Below are 27,458 nucleotides of genomic sequence, written 5' to 3'. Positions count from 1 at the left end.
ACATATGATCGTGTCAAAGAAGAGACACATCCAAGCCCCCTCACTCCCCAGCAGGCATCATTCTGAACCCAGCCTGCAACTAGAAAGCAATGAGCAGCTCCCCCCTTTCCATCCTCCCTCTTTGCAGGTAACTTGATTTTCTGTTTGCCCTGCACCAGGATACTCTGGCTTCACCAAGGGGCTGACAAAGCTAGACAACATAGACAACTTCCAGACAGAAAAATGAAAGAGGCAGCAATACTGATTTGTAACGAAACTGACTTTTATATAAATTATAAACCCATCCAGTTTAAAGCAGATCATTTGCAGTTGTGTCACTTAAGTCCGTAGAAGGCTGAGGCATACATATCTTCTACAGTCATAAATTAACAACAAATAACCAAGGAAGAGAAAGTTCAGATAAGGCTGCAGATACAACAACAACAAAAAAATTACCAAGATTACTAGCGGTTAAAATAAAGTAATGATTATCAATGATTGCAAAATAGAAATGCAATTTTTGAACAGTTAAAAAGTACAAAAATGATGGGCAACACAAACAGGCATTGTACATTTTTTTTCCTGTATGTAGACAAAGCAGGGTAGGACTTCGAGCCTTTATCTACATGAGACACCGATTTTAAGCAAAGAGTCAAGGAAATCTGTAAAAGGATCGTGGCTCATGATCCCAGTAGTATAAAAGCAGTATTTTTTCAGTCTGTAAACAGTAGTCTTGGTAGCTTCTTCTAGGTATGTTTTTCAATTCATCACCAAAAAAATAAAATCCAAAACAAACAAAACCAAATCCTAAGAGTGGGAAAGGGGAAACAGCAGCAATGGGTTATAGCTTGAATTTCTTATCAGGTCCCTGTGGGACACATTCTGGAGGGGAAATGCTCTTTTGTAAGAAATATATAATATATTTAACTGTACACAATTTATAGGGGGAAAGAAATTCTCCCTCTCCCTCAACCAAGCCCCCAAGCAGTCAGTACACAGTCATTTTTGTACACTGTCTCCTCTGATAAACTACAGCTTGTTAGGAGATGGCATCTGGTTTTATAAAACACTGAGTAAGCAAAAAATTGTATTTGTTTGACAAGCTTATCATTCACCAGTGGCTGGAACTGGAAACAGGACAGCAGCTAACACCAAGCAGCAGTCAGTATTCCCCCTGCGATGGCACAGGGGTGGTTCGAGTGACCAGCCAATGCTGGACCTGTGCCCTGCCAAACACTGTGAGGGGAAGCGAGAGCAAGCCATGGTTCCATCTCTTCTCACTTTGCTTCAGATGACGCAGGTTCCGCGCCCCACCTCCCAGCAGTTTCAATTCTGCTTTTAAGAGAGCTGATGCAGAAAAACTTTTTTTTTTTTTTTAAAAAGCAAGTTCTGCTTTCAGGCACATGGGAGGATTTTAAAAGCTTGGTTATATCAATCCTACACTTCACTTACATTGTCGCCATTGCTTATTGATACGACTGGTTGAATTCTACCTGCTGTAGCAGCAGTAAAAGGAAACTCCAGTATAAACCAGCCCCTGGACTGTCCCTCTGGATGAGGGCGCTGCGTCAACTTTGCATTCCATGCTGGTGTTTGCGCAAAGCCCTCTCTCATTTGCACTGCCATGGGGGAGAGAGGGGACAGAAATTCAGTAACGGCACTTCGCCTCCTTGAATGAAAAGGGGCAGTGCAGATTTCTGGCTCAGTGCTTCTCTATGAACTGCATCATCTCAGCAATGGGACTGTTTTCACTTACCCTACACATATCAAAGCATCAACTTCAGTAATCAGTTTTGCTTTAATTTAAGGAGCACACCCTTCTTTCAAAAAAGTATTTCTATACAACATTTAACAGTTCTCTTGGTTTGTTTGGTTTTTTTTTTTTTTTCATTTTTTTCCAGGAAAAGTATTACTATAAAACAGACTTAACACATTTTGGTATTCCTCCAGCCCAGAGCACTTACCAGACATTGCAATTAAACCATCAGGACATCCATTACAATTTAGACAACCTGCAGACATTCTTCTTTCCCTTTCAGGATGGGGCAAAGCAAAATTAAATCCAGCAAGAGCAGCAATGTGATTTTTTTTTTTTTTTTTTATACAGGGGATTTATTTTAAAAAAATACTCTCATCAACATTCTAACATTACTAACAAAACATATTCAGAAGAGATGACAAAGGTAGGATTGTCAGCTCTCTAAAAACTTTAAATACACTTCAGATACTAGCTGCTTTAAATCAGAAGATGAGGAATCTGTAAAGTCTGACCTGTCCCTTGTATTGCAAGTACAGGTAATTTTTTTTCCCCCCCTACCTATTTTAGGCTGCATTACTCCTTTAAAATGAAAAAACCCAGCAGAAATGCAGATTCAGTGGGAGCAGATGATGCAACTGCACTTTCTAACAGAATGCCTAATGAGCCAGTACTTGAATAATCAAAGATCAACGGCAAAGAGCAAGCATACAGTTACAAAAAGTATTCTCAGCCTCATACCACAGCGGAAGCAAAAGTTACCTCTGCCAACGTAAAACCAAAGCCAATAGGATTTAATTTCTATTAAAATATTTAAGTCTTAAAGTTTCAGTAATCTAAATACACTTTTTAAAAGTCATGATGATTGCTGTTTTACATTAACGGACATGAAACCAGACCGCAGCGTCAGACTTCACTGCAGCTATTATGTACAAGGTCTCTGGTTTTGTCTTTTTTGCTGAAACACTGATTCCCATCTCTTTCTCAAGCTTAACAGCCAAGTTTGCTCCTCATCAGGTCTGCAATTTTTTCTGAACATTAAAACAACCTGTGGTTATGCTGACACCACCTCTTCCCTCCAGCGGTTCTCTCCTTAGAGGAACCTGTACGGGCACCAAGCAGGGCTCGCTCCCACCCTGCGCCGGAGGGCTGTGCTGTGCTGGAAGGCTGTACGCAGAGGGTGTTCATTCCTCCAGTGCAGCCTCACCTCTCCCTGCTGGACCCACACACTGAATTCCTTCAGTCAGACCAGGTGGCCTGCGGACAAAATAGGCAGCTCCAAAACGGGCTTATTTCATTGGAGGCGGCTGAATGTGGGCATCTACAATTTCTGTGTTTCTAAGGCAAGGACCATACAAAAATTATAAACACTGTATGGTGATGAAAATACAACTCCTTTGAGATATATGCTTTACACTGGATTTCTATTGCTGCTTCTAAAGACCATCTCCAGTTGCTTCTAGAGATCAAAAGGGAAGAAAGGTAGTTTTCTCCTGTTGCAATATGCTTATGAACATGTATAAAAAGTGGTCAAACCCCGATAAGGGTCCCTGCTTCTCATTTATGTACAATAATTTAAATCAGCTCAATACATCTGTAATACCTAAAAAATTGGTTTATGATTTTAAGTCCTTCATGCATTATGAGGAAGTTCTGGATTAAAGTGATGGTATATTGGATGTTGGTTCTGTCTGGGACTCTGGTGTCACTCCCCTGTGGAGTCTGTCAAGGATGCATTTCTCAAATCTTTAGCTTTTTAATGGTATCGAGTCTCTTTTTCAGCAGCTCTCCAATTTCCTGAACTGAGTGATGGTAACTGCTCTGCACCTTCCCTTGCACAGTCTTTGTAAACTTTTTTTCTTCCTGCGAAATGCAAAAGAGAAATCATTCACTCCACAGCAACTGTTTACATCCTCCCGTTAAAATTCCCCCCCCCCACCTCAAACACTGCTAAGAAATTCATGAGCACCACAGTGTAAGTTTACAAAGGGAACCTCATCAGCACAGAATAAGCACCTGCTCAGCAGCAGTAATTCCTGCAGATACCGATATTGCCCAGACAGGGCTGGTAGCACATTAACATTTCTTCAAAACTTCTGGAAACACCCTCGTGCAAAATATATTGTGGCTGAAACTGAGAGCACGTGTAGCATTTTATTGTAGTCAGCATTTATTAGAGAATTTCTTAGAGAAATGTGAAGTCAAATAGCAAACGAACCAGCTAAGAGACTCTTACACCAAATCGCAAAGCACAGTGCCTAGGATAGGTTCAGATGTCACTAATTCAGCACACTGGTACCTAGATTTCCCAAAGCGATTCGATTTCTCTTTCACATGCAGTTTTCTAAAAGGCCCACGCTAAAAGACTTTTATGAGGACCACCATCACGCAACATCGTTGGCATTGCTCCTGCAGGTAGAGCGAGGTTAGCGCTGACCCGTCATGAATGATGCTGTATTTCTGTATGCAGAAAGAGTAAATCCTGGTGCCCAAAGCAGCAGAACCCTAACCACTGTTCTGTCAACAAGGGACTTGCTATCAGGATGCCTTTTGCAGACTGTTGTACAGATAACAGCAGAAATTACTCTATTCACACCAGAATTTTCACTAATACCTGAACACCAGGACTTTTTCAGAAGCACCTTTTAGCTCTAAACACAGAGAGCTGCAACTGCAGCTCCTGGTCTCAGTAGAGCTATACAGGATTTACTGCAACAATGTCAAACAACAAACAGGATAGCAAACATCGTGAACACACAGAGGAAAGGCTGCAGGCTCCCACAGATGCTTATGCTCAAATCCATGTGAATCTAACGGTTGGGTTTTGCAGATCTGCCTTGGGTAGTAATTTGATGCCTTGCATCAAAGGGAAGATGGAGGGATTTGCCGACTCAGCGAAGAACCAGAGAAATTACAAATATCAACAATTATCAGAAAATGTTTTATCCCTTTAAAGCAAAAATTCTTTGATGATAATAAGAAAATGTACTTTTTTATTCAAATTTGCATTAAATACAGTTTAAGGGGTTTCCTTGCTTTCTATCAGTTTTTGCAGTTTGTTGTTTAATATGTATTTGAGATACTCCTACATTATCCTCATCCAGCAACAAAAGGGAAATTTTCTAATTGAAAAAATACAAAGGAAATTGCAGTTCTATGCTTTCAGTCACCTCCAGGCTTTTTAGCTAGACTCTGACACTATTTTCAGGATTTCAACCACTGTTTTAAACAAATACATTCACACTAAGCAGTGAACTGTCAGAAGATCTCTTACAACAGTAACATTAACTTCTCTATCACAAAGTTTAACTCTTACCTGATTGCCATGGCTTAAAATGCCAAGCTTCCTCATTTGGCCAATGCTTCACATGTTTAAATTTGGCATGAGGTTTGGCATGTGTAGTGTCCTTACTCCTGCCTTTGGCTTTCCCTATATAGCTGGAGGGGGGAGAAGTTGCCACTTGTCTGTCTTTAAAGATCAAGTAATTGTTTCCAAGGAAGTGACTAATCAGCAGTAGGTGAACCTCAAATGTTTCCTGGAATAACCATTTTGCATCCAGTATGGGCATGCTAAAGTACAGGTAATAGAGTAAGTCATAGCACAGACAACAAAATAACATTAAAACCTTAAGTTTTTCTTCATTAACATACCATACAAAATGCAAGTATTTTCAAATTCCTATATTTAGATCTCTTTTTGGAGATTATTTTGTGCCATGAGTTAGAGCTGATCAGATGAGGCAAAGTCACTGTCACTACAAAAAAAAAACCAACCCCTAACTGACCACTCTAAAACTAAGCTTTCTAGTAGACTGGTCCCTCACCTCTGGTTAAGGGCAATGAAGTCAATCATAACAGGTGAGGTTTTGTTGGTTGGTTGGTTGTTTTTCCCTTTCAGTGAAACATTTTGGGGAACAGAAACTTTCACCAAAAGTTATCCCCTAGGCATGTACATACAGGTTGTTATCAGTCACACACAAATGTATAGAGTATGCAAATAATGATGCAAGTTCTTACCTGTAAAAGCAGAGTGTCCTTGAGGGACAGCTCTTCAAGTTTTAGTGCAGTCAGAATTATTTCAAGCCCTTTGATGTGATCTATTACATTGGAAGTTAAAGTCTGTAGTTCAGTGACATAATCCAGAAAATGTGTAAATACAGGTGGCTATAAAAAAAAGACATATTTTTAATTTATAAACACATTAATGCCTATTCAAATGACCATCCTATATGACAACTCACTTTGTTATATCCATCATGCTATTCCTTCCCCCCAATGTTAGGCTATACTCTACCTACCCAGACAAACACTACCAGTTAACTAGTTTCCTGTAGTACATTTAAGGCAGGAAGGCCTCTGATACTCTAAACTGTTTCCTATTAAAAAGCTGCCACATGATGTCAGAGATGTGAGATGTGGCATGTCACCATTTGATTTTAAATGAGTTTTAAAAATTAGTACTGAGTAATCTCTAACCTACATCAGCTTCTACAAGGCAAAGTCTATGAAAAACAGTTTATTAACATGTCATCTATCCTGATTTTTCTTTCACTATAAATATGGATTGGGGTGTGGGGAAAAAAGGAGTATAGTCTCTACCATAGCTACACTGCTTTCTTTTTTTTTCTTCTTCTTTTTTTGCAGGTTGGATTTAAAAGGTCGGAGGACACCATCACAGTAACTCGATACCCACAAGGCAATGGAGATCGTCTGGAAAAAGGTACAAATATATTACAAGTTGCATTTACAGAAGGCTTCTAAACTCGTTTTAGTGCTCCTACTGATAAAGACTCAGAGTAGTTAGAATATGCAACAAAACCCTCTGATTTCATGCATGACTGAGATCAAAGAACTTTCACTGTGTTTTAGTCCCAACGTTTTCACCTTAAAATACTCCCAAATTTCTAGTTGCCAAAGACAAAAATACCTCAACAAAGAAGACTAGGTTTTCTAACAGGTTTGGATGAGTTTTCAAGGTGCCGTCTCTGACTTCAATCAAATCACCTTTACATTTATTGAACAAGTCTGAAAAGAAAAAAGAAAAACCTTATTCAGGACACCCAGATCAACTTAAATGAGTATTTTCTGTACGGTACGTTTCTGAGTGTAGTGTGCAAAGCTGTTGGGTGACTGACCACTAAGCAGTTCATGCTAAGTTTGGCCAAAGCCTCTCAAGAAAATCCAGTTCTTGTTTCCTCTGAATTGTATTTCATTACAAACAGTACCTCCACAGCATTTATTAGCACACCTGGACCGAGTACCAGGGAGACAACAGTTGGTAAGATTAGGGTGCCAGGTAGCGAAATGATAGGACATAACGACATTGTGTGGCATGCAAGAGCTTCCTGATCAGACAAGCCAAGGGGAATTTCAGCCTGTTCTCAAGAATGTTTCAAAGGGGTCTGCAGATGCATTAACACGCTTCCCCAAAACTGCGGCACACTCAGCCAGAGCACCATGAAGCACCTTAGCTACCAGTGTTTGGCTCTTGAGTTACCATTTACCTGTTAGTCGTTCTACTAAAGACTTGAAACTATTCCCTATCCTCTCCTGGATTTCTGCTGAATCTTCTGAAAGAAAAAAAAAAAAAAGAAGCAGTTATCAAGTTTGTGTATTTTTTCCTTCCAGAAAACCAAGAGGCATTTAAATGTAATTTAGCATTAGCAGTCAAAAGCAAATGCAACTGCTTTCAAAGAGGTATTACATCAACATACACTGTACAAACACAAAGACTTGCATAAAACATTAAGTCAAAGACATAGTCTCCCAGCTAACTTGGTGTCATTCAAAAAATTAACACACAACTAACAGTTTGGGTCCACACCATCCAATGCCTAGTAGTTTTCAAACTAAATGGAGACAAATCTCACTCCCTCCCCCCATGCACCATGACAATCTGGTGACGCCCCTGCCCCTCAAACACTTACCTAAGCCATTGGTATCTAGTTCATAAATATCACTAACAAGATAAAACAAGCTAGTCTGGCATTGACAGCTGCCATTACTGAAGAAGCCAGCCATTCGGGTAGGAGGAGGGCCAAGGACAGGATACTAGGCAAGAAGCAAAGAAAAAGATAAAGGTGTTGCAGCTTTTCCTTATCCAGAACACAGTGTTTGTCTCTGGCACATCTCAGTCAGATTCATACACTACAAACTCAGGGTCAGTTAAGTGCATTCTGCAGCCTGCTGGATGTTACAAGACGCATTCAGTTTCTCTGCTTGCATTCACGTTCATTTACTATTTGGGGATAGCTTTTTCCTTAACGGGTACCTGAATTTTTTGTTCTAGAAACTTCTTCCCTGAATCCACTGCCGCTTCCAGCTGCTGAAGCAGGGAACGAATTGTATCAATCTTGGATGAGACGCCGTTCTCTGCAGTCTTTTCAGAGTTCTTTGGTTGAATAGTGTGACTAAGAGTTGGGAGTCCGCTTACTAGCCTTAAAGTTAAAGACCGGATTCGCAACCACATGGTTTCTTCCTCCAGTGAGAGTTTCCTATGTTCTTCAGAAATGTCCCTAGAGAAAGGCACCAAATGTTTTCAGGCAAATGCTTCAAATTTTGCAAAGTAGCAAGCTTCACTCAGGTACAAAAGCCTACTCAAAGTTATCAAATACTATATGAAGAGGAAGAAGTGGTCAGAAATTCAGAAAACTGTATTAATATGTAAAAAGGCAGCACTGCTAGAAGTGATGAATGACGCTTGTTAAATTTGCAGTTAGCCAGCCTAGAGAACATTTAAACGTGGCAGTTGCCCTGAAAGGACTTCCTTCGCCATGTGTGCTGTAAGTAAAAGGTGCGACTCTACCATTCAGGATATTTCTACTCACCTGTCTTTTGGATCCCAGTTAAACAAGACTGTCAGGTCTCTGTTGTCACGCAAATCTTTCCACGGAATGTCATCTTCCTCTGGGCTCAGACTCATTGACTTTATACTTTCTTCTAAACTGGTTGATCTGTACATTAAGAACAAGCAACATTAAATCAAACATTTGACCACTGGAAACGGAAAGTACAGCTCACTAACAGACCACGTTCTCCCCATTGTTCAACCCTTCTGATGTCAGAAGTGTTACACATACACAGTATTGACAAGGATGCTCAATGGGACAGCAGATGAGAGCGACACAGCTCACAAGTTTCTGCCAGAGCTGCAAGTGCAACTCACCAAGGTCTCACTTGTTCTGCCTACACACAAATCTCCAATTTCTTCTCGTGCAAGGTGCTGCACTTTGCTGCTGTACTTACATATTTGCTTCAAGTAAGAGGTCTAACAACATCCGTTCTGTGCGAACTTGCGCAAAGTGAAGGGACGAATTCAGCCTGTTTCTAAATGCAATGAATTCTGGGATCTTCTCAAATGCACCGTACTTGTAGGCTTGAATGATATATTCTGAGGTCTGGAAGAAAATACATACCGTCTCTGTATTAATCACTTCCATAAATTCAGAATAACCAGAATTTAACAAGGTCGCTGCCAAGAAATTGCATTTCTGTGGTTTTCATTAACCCAGAGGTACAGAATCTGGCAGATACTCAATCCCTGGGAGAAGCTTGCACTTTGGCTTGTCCAAGCCACCCCAGCAGTTTTGCTACTTGAATTTCAGAACACCCAGATGCTCCAATGGGCAGTGCAATTTAATAACTGAACCAACACTAAGAAACATCACATTGCTGTTGCCACTGAGACTAAAAAATACTCAGAGGGGAGAGATGATTTTGGAAGGCTTTTTTTGAGATGCATTATTCAAATCATTAAATCACTGTTTCAATGAAGTACTTTCAGGCAAAATAAATATATCCCAGATTTTCTGGAACTGACTTGGATGTGCATCACATTACCGCAAGAAGTATTAAAAAAATTACTCACACATTTTTTTTCTCTTTTTTATTAGATTTTTGAATACAGTATCACAAGATAATATCACGCAGTGTATACACATTACAATACAATCTAAACACCAAAGGAAACTGGCAGGGTCCATGTAGTGTGCTTCCCCTCTGATGAACTGCAGCAATACAAGGCACGCAACTAATATTTCACATCAGTCCAAGTAATCTCTAGAAGGAGATGTATATGACGAAGGAGCCCCAAACAAGCACTGTATTTTAATGAAAATTTCTAACTATAGAGACAGAGTGAGCAATTTATGCTCGCAGTCAAGACAGATGGCTGTATTTTTTTTACATCAGAATCACTCCCTAAGTGAGAAATTCTGGCAAATCAAATATTTTCTTCTGAACAAGATTATGAAATGCGCCAAAGATGAGAGGCACCAAAAACGCCCCTGGTTAAATGAACTTTATACGGTACTAACAGACTCAACCTGTCCAGAAGGCTCTGAGAAACTACAAGCCAGTGCTCACAGATGAAAGCCACTTTTTTTTTTTTTCCCCTTCAAAATAAGAAATGTCCTCTAGGTACTTCTCTTTTTTCCTAAGAAATTTGGTTATTTGCACTGTATGAAAAAATATGCCAAATATTCAACAACATACCCTCTGATAAACAGCCTTGCAGAGTTCATTGTCAGGCTGCGGGACTGCGCTATGGGCGCTAATTCAACTGCATCGACGTGGTTTTTAAATCCCCATAGGACACGTTGGTGTTCAGTTTGCCTGCAGTATCTGGAGAAATTAAAGACGGACGGACACAAGAAAATTAGAGAGATTACTTGTGATTCTGCATATTTAAAGGAGGACTATCTTGAGAAGGATAAAGTTGCCTTTTTAGTTTTGGCCAAATATAGCAATACTGCCTTCTCTCTCCTCCCTGTCCTTGGCATCCTCTCCCAGAGCAGAAATATTATGTCAGGACTGCAGAGCATCCTAGATGGCTGTTACTCATGGGGCCTGCTCTTAAACAGGAGCTGTTAAGTTCAGCAAGTCAGGAGGAAAACGTATTTATCCAAAGTAATCAGGCTGAATCAGTAGCTATATTTTTATGCCAGACCACTTCGTTTATATCCCACACTTCCTGTTCCAGGCAGAGTCCCACGCACAGTGTGCTGCAGGACACGTTCTCTGTGCTGTAGCAGACATTCTAGCCATCTTAAACATCAACCCCGAGAGGAGCTGGCAGTATCTGAAATCATGTAAAAAGGTAACTTTTAAAGGATAGTCCTCCTTTAACATTGCAGTTAGATGCTGTTACGGGACTTGAACAGCAGGGCCCTAAGGATGAGGGGCAACCCCAGCAGAACCACAGAAACCGGCAGCAGATTCTGACCTCGTGATATCTGGGACATGTCTTATGGTAAAGCTATCCCTTTTTTCATCTCCACTCTTGTCATGCCATCATCTTAAGCAAATAGTACTGTGAACTGAGCCTTCACCTCCTGCAATTTGCACCTTGCAGCTGGTTTACAGGACACTTGCTATTTGCAAATTAGTACAGCTTTTGATGCATTTCCCAACTAAGAGAATCTTAAGGTGATAACCACTGGAAATCTCCAGAACACGAGAGATGTGGCTACTCAAGATCAACAAGGGCTCATGGTCCTTTGGTCGCAATACTCTGTCTCCAAGATGAGACATGGTGCGAGTGCGTTCCATAGTCACATCCTTGTCTTGCAGTATGAAGAATCATGTCATGCTGATCACATGACTTTCACCCCTCTTACATTTTCAACCTTTGAAGGCACGGTAGTGAGGCAGGTCGAACCATTCAGGCACTGCCTTTTCAGGATTTCTGGAACACGAGTTGAGTAGCATTTTCCTGGCAACAGTACTTGGAACGTGGCTGTCTTCATCTGCATACAGATGTCAAGCTACTGGAGACAATCAGCTCTTCTCTGCTGCAAGCACTTTAATCATTCATGCCAAAGAGAATAACCTTCTTCCAAGGTAACCACACCTGAAGTTCCTTCAGATTGTTTTCCAGGGAAAGATTTCTTGATGCTTTACAATGCAGTGTTCCCAAGCAAACAAATCACATCTGATAGGTTTTTTTGGTTCATTTTTTTCACCTAGCACCCAGCAGTCAAACGTTTTATTCAGACAGTTGGTTCCAGGTATGCTTTTCATTAGCATCCACCGAGTGACTTTTAAACAAGACTTTAAACAAATTACTCCACTACCAACAACAGACACGTAGGAGAAAGATGCCTGGATCCAGGGCTTCACTCCAGCACAAAACATTGCACCCAGGAACTCAAAGACTTAGTAAGTAGAATCAGTGCTTAAACAATGAGCAGATGAGGGAAGCAGAGGAGAGCGAGCTCCCATCACACGATCCACATGCACCTCTGTGCATCCTGCTCCCTACAGTGAAATTTCTGTCTCAGACGCAGGTCACGGCAACATCTACCTTCCAGGCACAGATAAATGGCAACAGGTATCTTGTACACAGGGATAGCCTGGGCTGCCAATGGAGCATGGGTACTTTTTCTGAGGGATGACAGTGTGAGCACCTTTAGTATCTTTACTATTCAGTACAGACAAGTCCTGTGTTTTCATCTGTTGCTGGGATAGGACGAAAGCAAATTGTGTGACTGCAGAGCCCTTGGAGCCAACTTAGCCAGTGGCTGACTGGAAGAGTTACAACTGGATCGCACCTTTGCTTCTTAGGAAGTAAAGTAAAACTTCTTCACCTACCTCTCAACAGTGATCAAACTGTAAAATATAAACACACAGGAGATATAGCCACTCCTCAGAATGGAACTGCCTTGCAAGTTCTAGGGAGATGGACTGACATGCATGTACTTCCCTACAACAATTCTGAACTATTTCTGTTCCTATTTGCCCAATATATTTCCACCAACACTTCAAAAACGTGTTACTCCACTGCTTTCCTACCTACCCCTTTTTTCATGATTCCATAGGGATTCTGAAACACAAGTGGTATTTTCCTTATGAACGTACTGGAACATACATCAGGGTGTACCTTCCAAGTAAGATTATTGCCAAGTACACTTACTAATTAGCAAGCTACAAGCGTGCTAGATGCCTAGGGCATGGCATGCGTTTCAGGAAGCACCTGATCTCTGTGGAGGAATTCAGCTACTCTCCCCTTGTATCTCCTCCAGTCTAGTCTCAAGACTCTCATTCAAGTCAACTTTCTTTTCATTCACATCACTTTCAGGGGTGAACCGGATAAACCAGGTAGCTGCCATTAGAAAAAGACCAGGTTTTGCAATTTGATCCTATCGCTTCAAAATAATAGGGTTAGTCATGGGCTCTGCTCTGCCTTCAGTGGAGCTGAGACTTCAAAAGTCAGTTTTTCCCCTCTGAAATCCTCCCACCTTGTTCCTTCTGCTCTTCCTCCCCACCATCCCCGTGTGCCCAGGACAGCCATCACTAAAATACGCTGTCTCAGTGAGTGTAATATAAAGGATTCGTAAGTATGCCGTCACCATCTTCACCCACCATCCCTGGCTGCTACATGACTTTCCAAAATGCTAGAAGTTACATGACGCCAGGACTTATTTGCCACATGACATTTCACTTAAATTACTGCATAAAATCACAATCCATTAATTTAAAAGTAGTCATACCTAGCATTTTATAGGAGCATTAAAACTGTCTTTTATAAATAGAACACTAAAGCAAAATCTCATGTAACAGTAAGTTACAAGTTCTTGTAATGAGAAACACAGGTTGAGGCAACCTTTACTACAAACCAAGGAGCACGTATTATTCCTCTGTTATCAACAGCTACGTTTCCGTAAGCTCTTACATACAGCACAGAGTTCTGTAAGGCATCTTGACATAACCGCTCTGTTACAAGGACACAGAGGTCTCTTTCAACTTACATCTTTCTGGTTGGAGTGGAAAAACCTGAGTGCAAAATTGCAGGATTGGGATGCAGCAGCGTAATGGCCCAGTGACTCTGCATAGCGCGTCAGAAGATAGCTGCAACGCAACACAGCACAAGTCAAATACCAGCACACAACCCTGGGGAAGCCTGAAGTTCAAACACAGCTCTAAGGGACCTGCAGCACAGTCCAGCTTTAATGAAAACTCTGGAGATTTAACAGACAGCAATCACAACATTCATACTAAAATTTAACCTTTTTAACAGTAATGGAAGGAATTCCTAATTTTATAAAAAACAGTATGTGGGGGCTTGGAGTTCCTCCATCCACCTTGTTAAGTGTGCAAGAGCTTCACTTATACACTCATGAACAGTCTCATCAAGGCACGGCTGTTTGGTATGTTTGTTTTAACTAGTGCTCCCAAGCTTTGCCGAGCAACGACACAAGCCAGAACACCAAGCTATGACTGGTATCAAGATAGACATTTCACAACTTTCTTTCAAATCCCCTTTAGTTAATACTCCAAAAATCCCAAACCGATCAAAATCACACAGGAAAGATATTCCACGAGAAGGGGAGTATACTTCAGTAGATGTATCTCATGCAATTCCAAAACACTTTTACACAACGCCGTATGAAAATCTGATAATCTGCTAACTTTCAGTAGCAAAGGACACTGAAGATCCCAGGACTGGTTACCAGAGGGTCACCATCACCAATTATTCTCAGTATATACTACCCACCCGATGGTGTCGTGTTGTATGTGTTTCGCATCAAGGCTGGAATAGAGCTCTGTAACAGGTTCGAATGCACCAAGCCTGCAGTAGATTCGAATGAGCAGCAATTTAAACTGAGCATTAGAAGGACTATGAGATAACCCTTCTTCTAAGAGAGTTAGGCACTGCCACACAGCCGTCTCTTCACCTGGTGACAAAACCAAAACACACAGACAGGTGTGATCAGAGAGAGGCACCGACAGCACAGCTCACTTTGGCACTGAAGCTTCCTTACGTCACACACCTCTCAAAACACTCCCATGCATCTAAACGTGCAGATGGCATTCAACAGCCACATTGCTGCCCTGAAAACATAACACCCAGTCCAGCACTATAGCTGCTCTCCGAGGGAAAAGCGGAGGAATAATTCTTCACAGGGAATAATATCTGGCTGACATTTGTACAGAGCTCAGCACTCACAGCTCACTGCAGACGTGACCTTCCCTGATGAGTCCTGGCCTGTTCAGGATTTCTAGCCTACACACGTAGAGCACTCCCAAACATTATGCAAGAGAGCAGCACAGAGCCAGGAATTCAAGAGCCTGTGCTCCACCAGTGACCTGCCAGGAACCTGATGATGGATTTACTCAGGTTAAAGACTAAATCTTCCTCAGGAAAGACAAAGGTGTAATTGGCAACTACACCAAAGGGCAGGAATATAAACAGTGCCCACCACAGCTACCATGGCAGACTGACTCTGTGGGATTAGGAGGCTAAGCGGAAGAGCAGATGTGGAGTACAGGAACACAAAACAAGGCAAGAGGTCTCAGCATAAGGTCTAGAAGCAGGGGGTCCAAAAGAAAGTATGCCAGGGAGGGAAAGAAATACTCTCAAAACATCTTTGATATCAAAAGGGAATTGTCAGCAGAACTCATGCAAAGAGAGAGAAAAGCATTACCTACATGGAAAACTCAGAACAAGCTTCTGAAGGCAGCCAGCATTGAGCCACAAGAGTTACCAGCAAAGCTCTGCCAGGGCTTACAGAAATTAATCAGAAAAGTTAAATCCCTTCAGAGGTCAGTGAGGTTCATATCAAACACCAACTGAATTGGGGGACTCCTGAAATGCCTCATATTGAGAAAAACACCCCAGAAAGCTACAGGCCTAACAAACCATGCCAGGTACACACTGGCCACAGGGACATAGTCTCCCTACCACAACCATCCAGGGTGGTATTAAGCAAGACAGTATTTTAGGAACATACCTTCTAGCCACAGATCGAGCAGCAGGTGAACTGCAAGCAGGCAGTAATAATCTGAAAACTGCAATTCAGTTTTCAAACAAGATTTCCCTAAAATGAAAAAAAGTGACCCTTGAATTACTGCAGTGCTGTCAGCTGCTTCTCACATTGTCAGCATTATCAAACACATAGCTATCTGGCACACGATAACCACAGCTTAATTTATAAAACCGAGTTGTCTTAAAAACTGACACAACTGTATACATGCTGCATTCGTTCATCATGCAAGTGGACTTTGGGCCCCTTCATATGTTGACATCTGCTGGAAGAAGAAAAGCCTCTCCTACGACTGCAAGATTTACCAATTAATATTCCTTCCCATGCATTTGTCCTGTGTACACCAGTGATAAAGCCTGGCTTTGCTTAAAGGCACATGCAATTTTGCAAACATACAAAGGTACCACCTGAATTACCTGGGAGTGTCTCATCTGAGATACACAACTGAAAAGGAAGAACTTTACAAGGACACAGGTAATTCAGGCACGGCCAAGGATATAATCATAGAGGAGAAGGTAAATTATTATCTAGCAGCATGATGGGTGCCATCAGTGTTTGTGCTGTTCCATCCCACTGAAAAAGCTCTGAAATTTTGCTCATGAAAGCTGTGAGTGAACTGCAATATTAGTTTCAAAATTTTTCTCACCAAACTCCAATCCATGGCGGTATCTTAACATTAACTCCCGGACCACAGTCAACTTTTGCTTCTTATCCATGGTGTGGTAGATACCGAGCAATCTCGAGAGCTGCACCACACACAAGTGTTGTTGCAGGGCTTTGATATCGGCTGGCAGTGCAATTTCACTCTCCACCGTTGCTGACAGAGGTATTACTTCCAGCAATTGATTGATGAACTGAAAGAGAAACACTGTTGTTAAATTCTGTGGGGCATCTGGGACTGCATGAACAGAAGGCATCATTTCCTCCCTCAAATCAAGCGAAAAAAAAAAGGTGAAAATGTCAGCATCGACCCTGACATCACACTGAAATCAGTGGTTAGAGAGGGGGCTTCAATGTTTGGGGTTTTTATTATTTTGTTTACTTTTTTGAAAGGTGGTGAGCACACAGTTCTGCACTCAATGGCTTCTAGTGAGTGTCATCAAACAGATGGAGGACAAAAAAAATAAATCACAGGCAAGTTTCCAATACATCAACACACAAGGCAGTTCAAGCACCTGTTAGGACTCATAGTAATAACATATGCAATTAAAATAATGAGTTACTGAAAGGCTTCACAGCACATTTCCAGGAAATACTGGTTTTATACTAGCTATTAGATTTTCACTCAACTCTGATGTAATGCACTGTACTCAGTGAAGTCATCACCTTTGATTAATGACTTATTTTTTGAATTAAGCTGCAAGAAAAGCAGCCTCTCATTGTTTACAATTTTAATAGGAGACAGCAGACTTCTACCAACACACACTTGGGGCTGGACAGACATCCAACAGCATTCACAAACTTAAAAGTGAGTTAGAGCCAATTAATTCAGCTTTACTGCATTTGGGCTTGAAACACAAGAACTGCATCAAATGCATGCCTGACGAAAAAAGCATGACAGCTAGATGGGAGGAACTAAGAGCACCAGGCACACCAATTCCGGTTTTCCCATAGACTTTGATGAAGAGACAAATCATTTCTGTTTGAGATTTTGCCAAGCTGAGCAAGGTCAACCAAATCACCAGGCTGCACACTCCAATTTACTCCTCTAGGAAGTAAAGATTGATGTCACGAGGATTATTTCTGGAATCTCTTGTGCGTATAGCCTCAGTGTGATCCTGCTACTTCACCTAGGATACAACAACCTTCAGCATCTTTTGCTGTGAAACAAGAATAAATCTAAGAAAATCTATAAATATTTTAAGTAACTTAAACTTTCAGACTTCAAAAACTCAGCAGCACTTCAGCACCACTAACCCTCCTCAGCTACACATCTCCTTGACCGAGTTAAACTGCTGCAGATGCATGCTTCAGAGACAACAGCCAGAAGACAGCTGTACACCGGGAAGACCTTCTAATATGTCAGTATGACACAATACAATATCTATTCACTAAATCAGCAGCAGTTTTAAGGCCAATCAAAATATTTTAGAGAATTTATTCAAAGTCACAGTTTTACAAGCACTGCAACAAAACTGTAGCCTAAACTATTACTATTAAATATCATACCCCCTGCTCTGGCTTTAGAATTTGTTTCCTGGAAAATTAGGATTAAACCTGTTCAGTACTTCAGGGCTCCCTTGCAATGCTATCACCATTTCCAGAACTACGAGTTAAATATCCTTCTGACCATCTCTCTTGTCAGTGGGATAAAACCCCACCTTTTACCACAAAACAGCAGCAGCCCATACATGCCAGGGCCACCATTCTCATTAGTAGTCAGGCTGTGGGAAGAGCTTGCATTAGCAGTCAAAAAATATTTTAATAAAGTAATAAAACGCCATCACTATCTACACTTTGTTTACAAACATTTTATCAACAGCCTCTGGCTGATCCAGGATTGTCTGCCTAGCCCTCCCCAGCTCTGATAATTTTACACAATGGCTCAAAAAAACCAATGGGGTGAGTGACGGGATTCCCAGCTGTTGAAGTCATTCTGCGAACTGCTCATGACTCTGCACAGAGAGTCTGTTCAGTTAGAGAGCTTGTTTCAGAAAGAGAGTCTGGAAAAGTTGCCATAGTTGTCTCGGTCACCCCTTGATCAGTATCAAGGTGTCCATTCTCTAGTGCTGCAGCAGAGCCAAACATAAAACATCCATGTGACACCCTACCCACATCAGATGAGGGAGCAGGTTTTTCCCATTAAACATGTAACTTTAATGGGAAAAACAAAGTGGTGAGCGGGAAGGGAAAGAGGAGGATGTCTTAAAGACATCTTTTTGTCTTAAAAGAAAAGTTACAGTACACAGCAATGAGAACCACAAATCAATGAACAGGGTGGTCTTTCTCCTTCCTGTTTTCACATTACTCCATTTTGTAAGCTGTGATCTATAAACAAAAGTGATGAGAGATTACTCATTTAAAAATGACCTAATCAGGTAGCTTATCAATTGAACCACAATTCCTAGGGAGCTTTTCATTACAAGATAAAAGCTTGTATCTTGTAATTTTCATCAACATTACGAGCCTTTAATTTTCAATACGAAAATTCAACCAAGTCCATCTCAAACCACTCGGACACCTTGACATGGTAATAAAAGCCAAATGAATACTGCATCTGGGTCTGAGACTCTGCAGGATCAAACTTAAGTTCTTACTGTCTCTGGCAAAAATGCTCTGAATGCAATTGCTCACTGTATTCAGATGTTCATTATATTTTCTGCAGTGCAAAGAGTTTTCCGGATTTCAAACAGAAGGTAAAAACTTGATGTTTCCAGTCTTTTAATATGACCTACAGGTATTTTAAGAGCAAGGGACCAGAGTGCAAACAAGAACTGCAGTTCTTGTCAACACTTTATCTTTCCTTACCTTTGTGTATTGGCTGGATGGGAGAAGATCCACAAATACTTTGAGATCAGTAAAACAGCAGGGTTTGTCCCCAAATTTTTTGAAGTATTGGAACATTAATTCTTCTGGATCACCTAGGGAAAAGGCCAGTTCATCTTTTTAATATGCTCTGTCAAAACTGAATCTGTAAAATCACTATGAGAAATCTTTGGTAATGCTTTTTTTTTTCTTCTCCCCTTTGAGATTCCATAGCAATTTAGAAAATGGATAGCAGCATTACTGCAGATTTTAACAGAGGCTCAATGTCTTTGGTAACCAAGGACACATTAAAAAAAACCCCAAAACCTAAGAGCTTCATTCAAGCTTCTTTGGCAGATAAGAGCTCAGCATAACAGGCACGTATACACAGCCTCTGCTTATCTAACAGTGACTTATTTTTGGATGGAAATACAAAAGGAACCAGTAGGTAGCACAGATGTTGCTCTAATCACATTCTCTCCTTTACCGATTCCCTAAATGCGATTTTTAAATGCAAGTTTTTAAAAAGCAAAACCTGGTACTACTGCCAAAAAAAACTTAAATGAAAAACCACCCAGAGTGCACAGCCTAACAGCAGGACTTTCTAGAAACGCAGTGCATCGGGAATGCACTTTTCATTACGATGTCAGTGACTGTATGCTCCTAGATCCCACAGGTCCTTTCCAAAGTCTCCCCGCTTGCCTTTACAAGCCCTGGAGTAGGCTGGAACAACCGGCCTTTCTTCCAGGCTCATCTCCTAATGCTTTCAAAGTTCTCTACATACAGACAACAGCACGTACATTTTCGTAACAGACATCGTATTTAACTCGGTGACTTAGCAAAGAGCTGGTTCCAAGTTTGTGTTCTCTCTCCAAAAGATTAATTTATCATCCAGTTAGTGGTTCTTACCTAGTTTATATTCATCATTACAACCTCTGTATCGCAAACGTCTAATCAGCTCCAGTTTAGCTAAATATGGTCCCCGAAGTGGCCGAGAGCTCTTAGATTCTTCTGTTATCCTCTCTTCTATAAATTTCACAGCTTGCTCTATAGAATAGTGTACCTCTCCTTCCAAAGAGCTGTGCAATTAAAGAGACAAAATGTTCTTTGATTTTTCCCATTGCTAGGGCATTGATAACACATGCTCAGCATGCTCACAGGATACTCTTAAGGAAATCTGATGTGATGGATTCTCTAACTCAATCACCATGAAAAATATGAACTGGAAGATTTCTGTAGTGTAAAAACCACTATTTACTCAGCTGTTTCAAAGAAACTATTGCCAGCTTCCAAAACAAAGCAGGGAGAGCACATCATTTGGGGTCTGAAGTCAAGAAGTCACCCAAAGACACAGACAGCACTATACTGAAAATATGAATGCAAACAATTTGCTGTAGCACAAAGGAAAAACAAATTCACAGCAAAACTGTTAACTTACTGCTCTTCTTCTGGTGGAGGTGTCCAGGACTCATCGATGAGTTGAAACACTGAATCAAAGTAAGTTATATAAAACTGCCAATCATCTGAGCTGAAACAAAATTCAGGCACAGAACAAAGTTTAGGGAATTGCCAAAACAGTAACTCACTTCTAAAACTGCATTCCTTGCAAAAGCTGAATTTAAAGAATAGCACATGTTCATATTACAGAAAGACAACTGTAGTAAGAATAATTTCTCCTTGAAAAAGTCTCACATCTTAAAAGAATGCCACCATCCTGAATTTCTTGAAACATATTAAAGAAAATTTCAATAGATAACTGAGGCAAGCTACAAACTCTCCTGTTAACACTTACATTCCAAGAGCTCAAGAATATCCTCACAAAACGCTAAGGCAAAAGTTTGTCCTCTGTATTTAACTTATATTTAAGATTAGGGCACAGCTAAATACAAAAGGCAAGCAACAGATCTCTCTTGACAGTTCCAAGAGACAGATTTGATCATACTCTCTCCTGATGCATCTGTTCAAAGCATTACATGCATTTCCAGTATGAAGTCTGGCCAAGTGAGAGAAATGAAGTTCCAAAAAATTACATGTAAATGCAGTTCTCCTCCTCTCCCACCATGGAAGTTAGAGCTGGACAACCAGCACAGCCTTTAGAAATAAGGAGATAAACAACATTTTATTGCATTAATGTGTCGCTAAAGTCAGCCTTCAAAATGAAGCCGCTACAGTCCTGACACTGACTCTCCCTGTGACCTTTACCATGTCCCTTTAACATTCCATTAGGCTGCCCTTTTCCTCAGGCTTCGGAGTGTTTGGAAACGCTGTGAGATCCTCTGATGTTCTTCTATTTTAACCACCGTTTACAAAAGCCCCTAACCAAGGCAATTCACCACAAGCCAGGAATATCATCTCACTTTTTCAGCAGCAGCCTTCTTGACAGCGCATTGCACTCTGGCCACCTACACAGCTTCTTGTACATCGCCATACACTTGTTCTCGCGGCTTTGGAGCTCACTTGTCAGCTTCTCTAAATTAAAAACAGAAGGGCAAGTTTATTTAATCAATGCATTTCCTTCTCTACATTCTGCACAAAGCTTCTTATTATAGCCCAGGATGTAAAGAACAGGAGAGAGGCCCCCGAAGGATAGAAAGGACAGATTTCCTATGGAAACCTTCATATCCCAAGCCCTTAAAACTGCAAGTGCATTTTAATTGCCAGAAAGACTCCTCAAAAATGTAGGCTATTAGGAACTTTTTTTTTTTTTAAGATGGCAGCTACAACAAACTAACATGCTACCAACATACTACTGCTGCAAAGTTCGTCACTGAATAACACTTAGATACCATAAACAGGTGGGTAAAACCAGCTTGCATGAGAGCATCTCCAGAGTTTGCATCAATGTTTGAAACAGGTGCTAAGAGTCAGGCTTCTTACAGCCCCCCCCTTTTTTTTTTTTGGAATCAGTGGACAAGTCTGAGGCAAAGAACTGTATGTCCTACTGTGATTATTAATTGACAGAATAAGTTACCTCCTAGTTTTCCTCTCACGACATCTAAGGCTTCCTTATACTTCTCTAAACGTTCCAGAATCATGTAGTACAGTTCGACCTTAAAAGAAAGATTAGACTGCAATGAAATTTGCTAGTAAAACAATATACAGGTGTGCCAAGAAATAAAGTAGCATAGCTCGTGTTACTGTCATTAGAAATAGGAGATAGCCAGGACTGCAAAGCTATCTTTAGCATCCCAGAGGGTACAGCATTCAAGAATTTAGGTCTTTTTTCCATTCTCAGTCCTGAAGCTTCTCTTGGGGCCTCCCAGGGAGCAAACCCAAGTACTTCATTAGTCAAATCAAATGCCAAAAATTTCCTTGGCCACACGATTCCAAATCCCTCCCAAGCCTCTGCTCTTGGTTTTCCTTCTGTCCCACTACCTTCACATTTACTTCCGGACACTACCGATTATTATCTTGGAAAATTGTTAAAATAATCAACTTTAGCAGTGCATTCCTGCTCTGAATAATGTTCAAACCAAGTTGAAAGTATCTGCAAGCCTTACTTCAGCCTCAGCTTCAATCTTATCTTCTTTCACCATTTTTTCCACCATTCTCTCAGCTAGTGGCAAAAACATCGTCTTTGAGAGGTTTTCATCCTGCGCTGAAATAGACTAAGGAAGAGAAGAATTATTGTAACAGCTCATCAGCTTTTTGTGTTGTCCCACCCACTGCTTTTTTTCAATTAGAAGGGGAAAAAAACCCCAAAAAACCCAGGTGCTTCAATCCCCCCAAAACCACGCATTCAGAGCTGCCACCTGTCACGTGCAGGGAGCGACTGCTCTGTTAGATAGGCAGCAATATAAGCAGTGATATACTAAAAATCTCACTCTCGATTACATTATCTAGAGACTCATGGATCTAGGCACACCATACCCATGGCAAACAACACGTAGCAAGAACACGTTTGTGTTTTCCATGGCACAGTATTTTAGAGAACATAATGAATGCCTCCATGCTTATTTTCTTGTTTGGCTAACACTCTGTCAGGTCGGTTGATTAGTGCCCGAATCTGCTATCTCAACTAACAGCAGCAGAGCTATTTCTGCAGACTTTCTGCAGCCTTAAAGACATGCTAAGTCCAGAGCGCTCTTATTTCCTCCTAGAGCCTTTATAGCCTACTTACAGAGAACAGTTCTGCCTAAGGAGCTGCAGATATCTGAGGATTTATTCGTTAGCTCTCTAACTAGACAGACAGTAGGGTACTAGTCCAGATAAAAGAATAATTCAAGTTGCATAGATGTAGTTGGGCAGACAAAGTTAAGCTGCATTATAAAAACACTACAGCATTTGTTTTGAATCACATCACTAATGCTGCTTAAGGAAGGCTCGGTCCTTCTCCCAGCATCACACAGGAACAGTTCAAATGCACATTTTACTTGAAATAATCTATAATATTTTCACTCAGAACATGTCTGTATTTGCACTACACCTGTAGCAAAAGTCAAGCTCAACACTGTACACACCTGCATAATCAGGCTCATCACAGACCAAAAATAGTAAGGATTTTTGGGTACGATCTTATAAAGTGCCATTCCAGCCTGAAAAATATAAGACAAAGTTTCATCATTCCTGAAACATATCTGTTTATAAGCTCTCATGACAGACGCAAGCTAAGTGGCAGTGACGGCAGCAAACACCACAGAATTAGCAACTACATGGGAGGATTTTTATCAGCCTGTGAGCCCTTCCATCCTAACACATATTGCTAAAGAAGAAAACAGAGGGAGAAAATGTTTCAAAGATCAAGTACTTTGGGTAGGTCTGACAAGCAACGGCAATTAGCATGTGTATGTATGATTGCCTAAACAGATGACAGCTTTAATTAGAAGTGGTGACTACATCAGGAAGCAGAAGACTTATTCTCTAGGAGCGAGGGGGATATTTCCAGAGCTATTTTTCACTAGTATGCTCAGTCAGTTGCTAAAAGACACACCAAAGCACGTGCCTCCCTCATGTAAGCAACTGCCCTTCAAACACTCATTTCATACATACACACTCGGACACCTGAAACATGAGGTCATCTATAGATGAAAAGCAGTGGTTGAGCAAAGGTCAAGTTGAAAGTTTGGCTGTATCAAAGCAGAGCCAAAGTATTCAAGATTCTCTAGCCTAACACAGAATCAGTTATTCACACATTTCTCTCCCACATTTCCAGTGCCTGTACAGAACGAAGGACAACACTTTTACCCATACAAAGCCCGTAATTAAGAAACTACATATAATACAGCCTACTACCACAGATGGACTTTTGTGCTGATTTCCTGATTGTTGTCTCAGTTTGCGTTTTCTAGTAATTTTGGCTGAAATACCCCAGAACACAGGACGCTGAGGTTTATTTTTGCTTTCTGATCAGTTAGCACCCACGTACTCTTTGCTTCTCTAAGTCCTTGGGTTGAACACACGGGACAATCTGGAACACCCTACTCTCTGACAATGTCTGGATAACTTAACTAGATACATGTTTGTATGACATTTAAAATGTACAAAAGGTCAGATAAACATTAAATATCGTTATCTGTGTAAGATCAGCATTTTTCCACTCGTGCTTGTAGACAGGAGTACAATTAACATACAGTCACGTCTCTGAAGTTTAGATTGTCATATGAGGCTTGTAATTTCATGTACATTAATAACTCAGCCCATCTGCAGCTTAAACTTAAAACAGCATACAAGTTGAGCTACAATGGCGGATAACAATTCTGCCCAATATGTTATTTTAGTTATTTAAACCAAACTTGTACAAAAATTCAAGTCACCTTAACACAAGGGGAATAAGAGGGAGTTTAGGACTCATTTACATGGCTCTCCGAGCTTTTTTACACAGAAGAGTGAGGGCGCACGCTTTGAAAAGAATCTTCCATTTATAGGCATTCTCCAGGCACCTAATTTGGAAGGGATGAAAACAAAACTAACCAGCATGACACTGTTCTGCCAACTGGGAAGTAACATGTACTTAAAGGAAGTGCTTTTTAGTTTTTCTTCACTGAATGACAACCAATACAAACCTAGTTATATGTTAGATTTCAGAGGCAAGAGCATGGGCAGGATTACTCTTTTCTTCCTAAAGATAACAAACTAAGGAGTAAATCAAGTTTGAAAACATGGATTGGGAGATCCTGCAAGATGTTCTTGTATTTATTCCAGAATTCTTTTATAATACACTGCCTCATATATAACCACTGTACTGTTCAAGATAGACTGATAAAAACCTCCCAAAATAGCAAATGTATTCTTCCAGATCAGATCACACAGGAAAGACACAGTTGTCCTATCCCATGTAAGGAAAAGAAAGCATTTCTCTTCAGATAACCCACCCTCCAAATAATGCTCTTAAACCTTTCTGTAAAAACTAACATAGAGTGTAACTTCTGCATTAACCCAGTTTAGCTTTCCAGAAGACTACACATAATACAAAAAGGCATTAAGACACACAGAAAAAGACACCTGACCAGAAGAGGAATTGTTGATTGTACCTGTTGCATCTTCTTGTATTCTCCAACCCTGGCATAGGCCATGAAGAGATGAGAGTGATACTCTTCACTGTTGGGAACCTTCTTTACAGCTGCCTCATACAGTTTAGTTACCAGTTCCGCTAAACCAAAACCAGATGCTTGAGTTAAGACAAGTTTGGGAATAATTTTAAAGCACAACTACCTAAAGATAGCATCAGTAATACTGTGAACAAGAAGCTAACTACACTCATCAACCACAGAAATAGGATTCTCTCCCCCAAGACCCCAAGCACTATAAACATTAGGCAAAGGAGGAAAGTGCTTAAAGAAAACAAACCAACCTCAAAATAGAGTTAACAGCAACTGAACTGCTCAGAAGCACTTAAGTCCTTTTCTCTTCAGAAAGTTTACCTCTTTTGGAGCATTAAACTGAATGAAGATTTCTACTCCTTGCAGAATGACTGCTCCACATGAATTATGTATCAAAACACAGAACATTTTCAGAGCCTAATATCACATTAATTACTCTTATCGCAGGTTTACTTACGTTAGTCATATCCTGTTGTTTCCCAATTGCCTATTTTAGTACTCTTAACAAGTAAGATAACTCACACTATACTTTTTAATAATAGGTCTAACTAAATATTTATAATATAATACACAAAACTTTCTTACATTTTCACCTTTCCAGATTTTTTTCCTTACAGATACAATCGTATCTCAGTGTAGTATTAGAAAACTAAACGTAATTTGTCTTTCACGTAGTTTTATGTATATGTGTCAAGGATACGTAAACATCTAATTACAATTCAGTACCAAAAGTGGAAGTGCCTAACACCCACTATTTCCCTTCTGAGTTATAAACCTAGAAGTTACAAACCTGAGCATAATGCTTATGCAAGTTGTTTACAATCACAGAGGCTTTTGACATTTTCACTTTTTTTTATGTTGAAGTCACACATACACTCAAAAATTTCCTATTATTCAAGAAATGATGCTTTAACTCCACATACACATGCACATATAGAAAGAAATAAACTAGGAGAGCATAAGCAATTGCTATATTGCAGACCGATGCCAAATAGCCATTTCTGCAAAAGTTATTTCACCCCATTGTCAGTGCTCCAGCAATTCAACAATAAACGTTGCTCCAACCAGCAAGAACCACAAGAAGCTCACAGAAACAACTGTTTACAGCCATAGATAAGCAGAATGTAAGGTCTGGCTTCTTTCAGAAAAGCACATGCAGTTCTACTCTGTCACTCAAATATTCATGATTTAGTATTTTTAGAATACTGTATCACTACAAGGAACTGTACTGAAAGAGCTAATGGCCAGGATTTCCCTTCTGTCACACAGATTCTTGAGGCCTGAACCCCTCGACTATGGTCTCACAGCATAAAACACACCCCAAAACATGGACCATATGATCTGTCATCTCTAGCACAAATACTGACAACAAATCCCAGTAGCTTTCATTAAAAAACCTGATCACGATGGATGACTATTAGCATGCCACTCATTTAGGAACTGTGTACACAATGTTAATAAGAGAAGCCTAAGCAAATTTCTTTGCTTTACAATGATCGCTAAAGCCTTAGAGGCATTTGTGACAGGTGTCATCTACATTCTCTAAGTCTTGTAATAACACACCTACACATGAACCCTGGACCTCGCACGGTTCCCATGAACCTGTGGGTCACGTATACTTCCGGAAGAACATAAAAGAATTATAAAGATTTTTAAAAGAGGCAAAGGAAAAAGCTTACGTCTATGCATTTCCCGGTAGAGAATAGTTAGTGCTTGCAAGGAATTATCATCTGTGGGTTCAAGTGCTGCTACTTCTTGTGCCAGAGCATACGCTTCATCTTGCTTGCCAGTCCTCTGCAAGCCAATTGCCTTCAGAACCTATTGATACAACACAGAGGCAGCTGTTAGAAACACAGTCGGCAGTTACCAGTGAAAATCCTCTCATTCCTGATGAGGGGAGGCTTTGCCCAACCACCTCATTACTTCTACAGGACTTCGGGTTTTATTAAGCTTCTA

At 40.5% G+C, this 27,458-nt stretch overlaps 1 protein-coding gene across 1 annotated transcript in view; it reads right to left on the bottom strand.

Annotated features, from left to right (window-relative positions):
• Window positions 1-241: 241 nt before the first annotated feature.
• Window positions 242-27,458, bottom strand: part of NAA25 (N-alpha-acetyltransferase 25, NatB auxiliary subunit) — a 31,687-nt gene continuing 4,470 nt past the window's right edge. Inside the window, exons 3-24 of the mRNA XM_075769512.1 lie at window positions 27,182-27,320; window positions 25,434-25,552; window positions 23,424-23,498; window positions 22,464-22,571; window positions 21,935-22,013; window positions 21,321-21,432; window positions 20,402-20,491; window positions 19,873-20,042; window positions 18,967-19,079; window positions 16,145-16,352; window positions 15,466-15,552; window positions 14,229-14,409; window positions 13,483-13,582; window positions 8,981-9,132; window positions 8,563-8,688; window positions 8,007-8,250; window positions 7,663-7,786; window positions 7,240-7,305; window positions 6,663-6,760; window positions 6,335-6,445; window positions 5,753-5,899; window positions 242-3,598 (exon numbers count right to left, since the gene is read on the bottom strand). Of these exons, the coding sequence (XP_075625627.1) occupies window positions 3,476-3,598; window positions 5,753-5,899; window positions 6,335-6,445; window positions 6,663-6,760; window positions 7,240-7,305; window positions 7,663-7,786; window positions 8,007-8,250; window positions 8,563-8,688; window positions 8,981-9,132; window positions 13,483-13,582; window positions 14,229-14,409; window positions 15,466-15,552; window positions 16,145-16,352; window positions 18,967-19,079; window positions 19,873-20,042; window positions 20,402-20,491; window positions 21,321-21,432; window positions 21,935-22,013; window positions 22,464-22,571; window positions 23,424-23,498; window positions 25,434-25,552; window positions 27,182-27,320 (2,772 nt within the window). The 3' untranslated portion in view covers window positions 242-3,475. The remainder of the gene's footprint in view (window positions 3,599-5,752; window positions 5,900-6,334; window positions 6,446-6,662; window positions 6,761-7,239; window positions 7,306-7,662; window positions 7,787-8,006; window positions 8,251-8,562; window positions 8,689-8,980; window positions 9,133-13,482; window positions 13,583-14,228; window positions 14,410-15,465; window positions 15,553-16,144; window positions 16,353-18,966; window positions 19,080-19,872; window positions 20,043-20,401; window positions 20,492-21,320; window positions 21,433-21,934; window positions 22,014-22,463; window positions 22,572-23,423; window positions 23,499-25,433; window positions 25,553-27,181; window positions 27,321-27,458) is intronic.

This window comes from Balearica regulorum, chromosome 17 (genome assembly GCF_011004875.1).
Source record: "Balearica regulorum gibbericeps isolate bBalReg1 chromosome 17, bBalReg1.pri, whole genome shotgun sequence".
Classification (NCBI taxonomy): Eukaryota; Metazoa; Chordata; class Aves; order Gruiformes; family Gruidae; genus Balearica; species Balearica regulorum.
The sequence above is the reverse complement of the archived record's forward strand: the minus strand, read 5'-3'. Positions and strand labels throughout refer to the sequence as shown.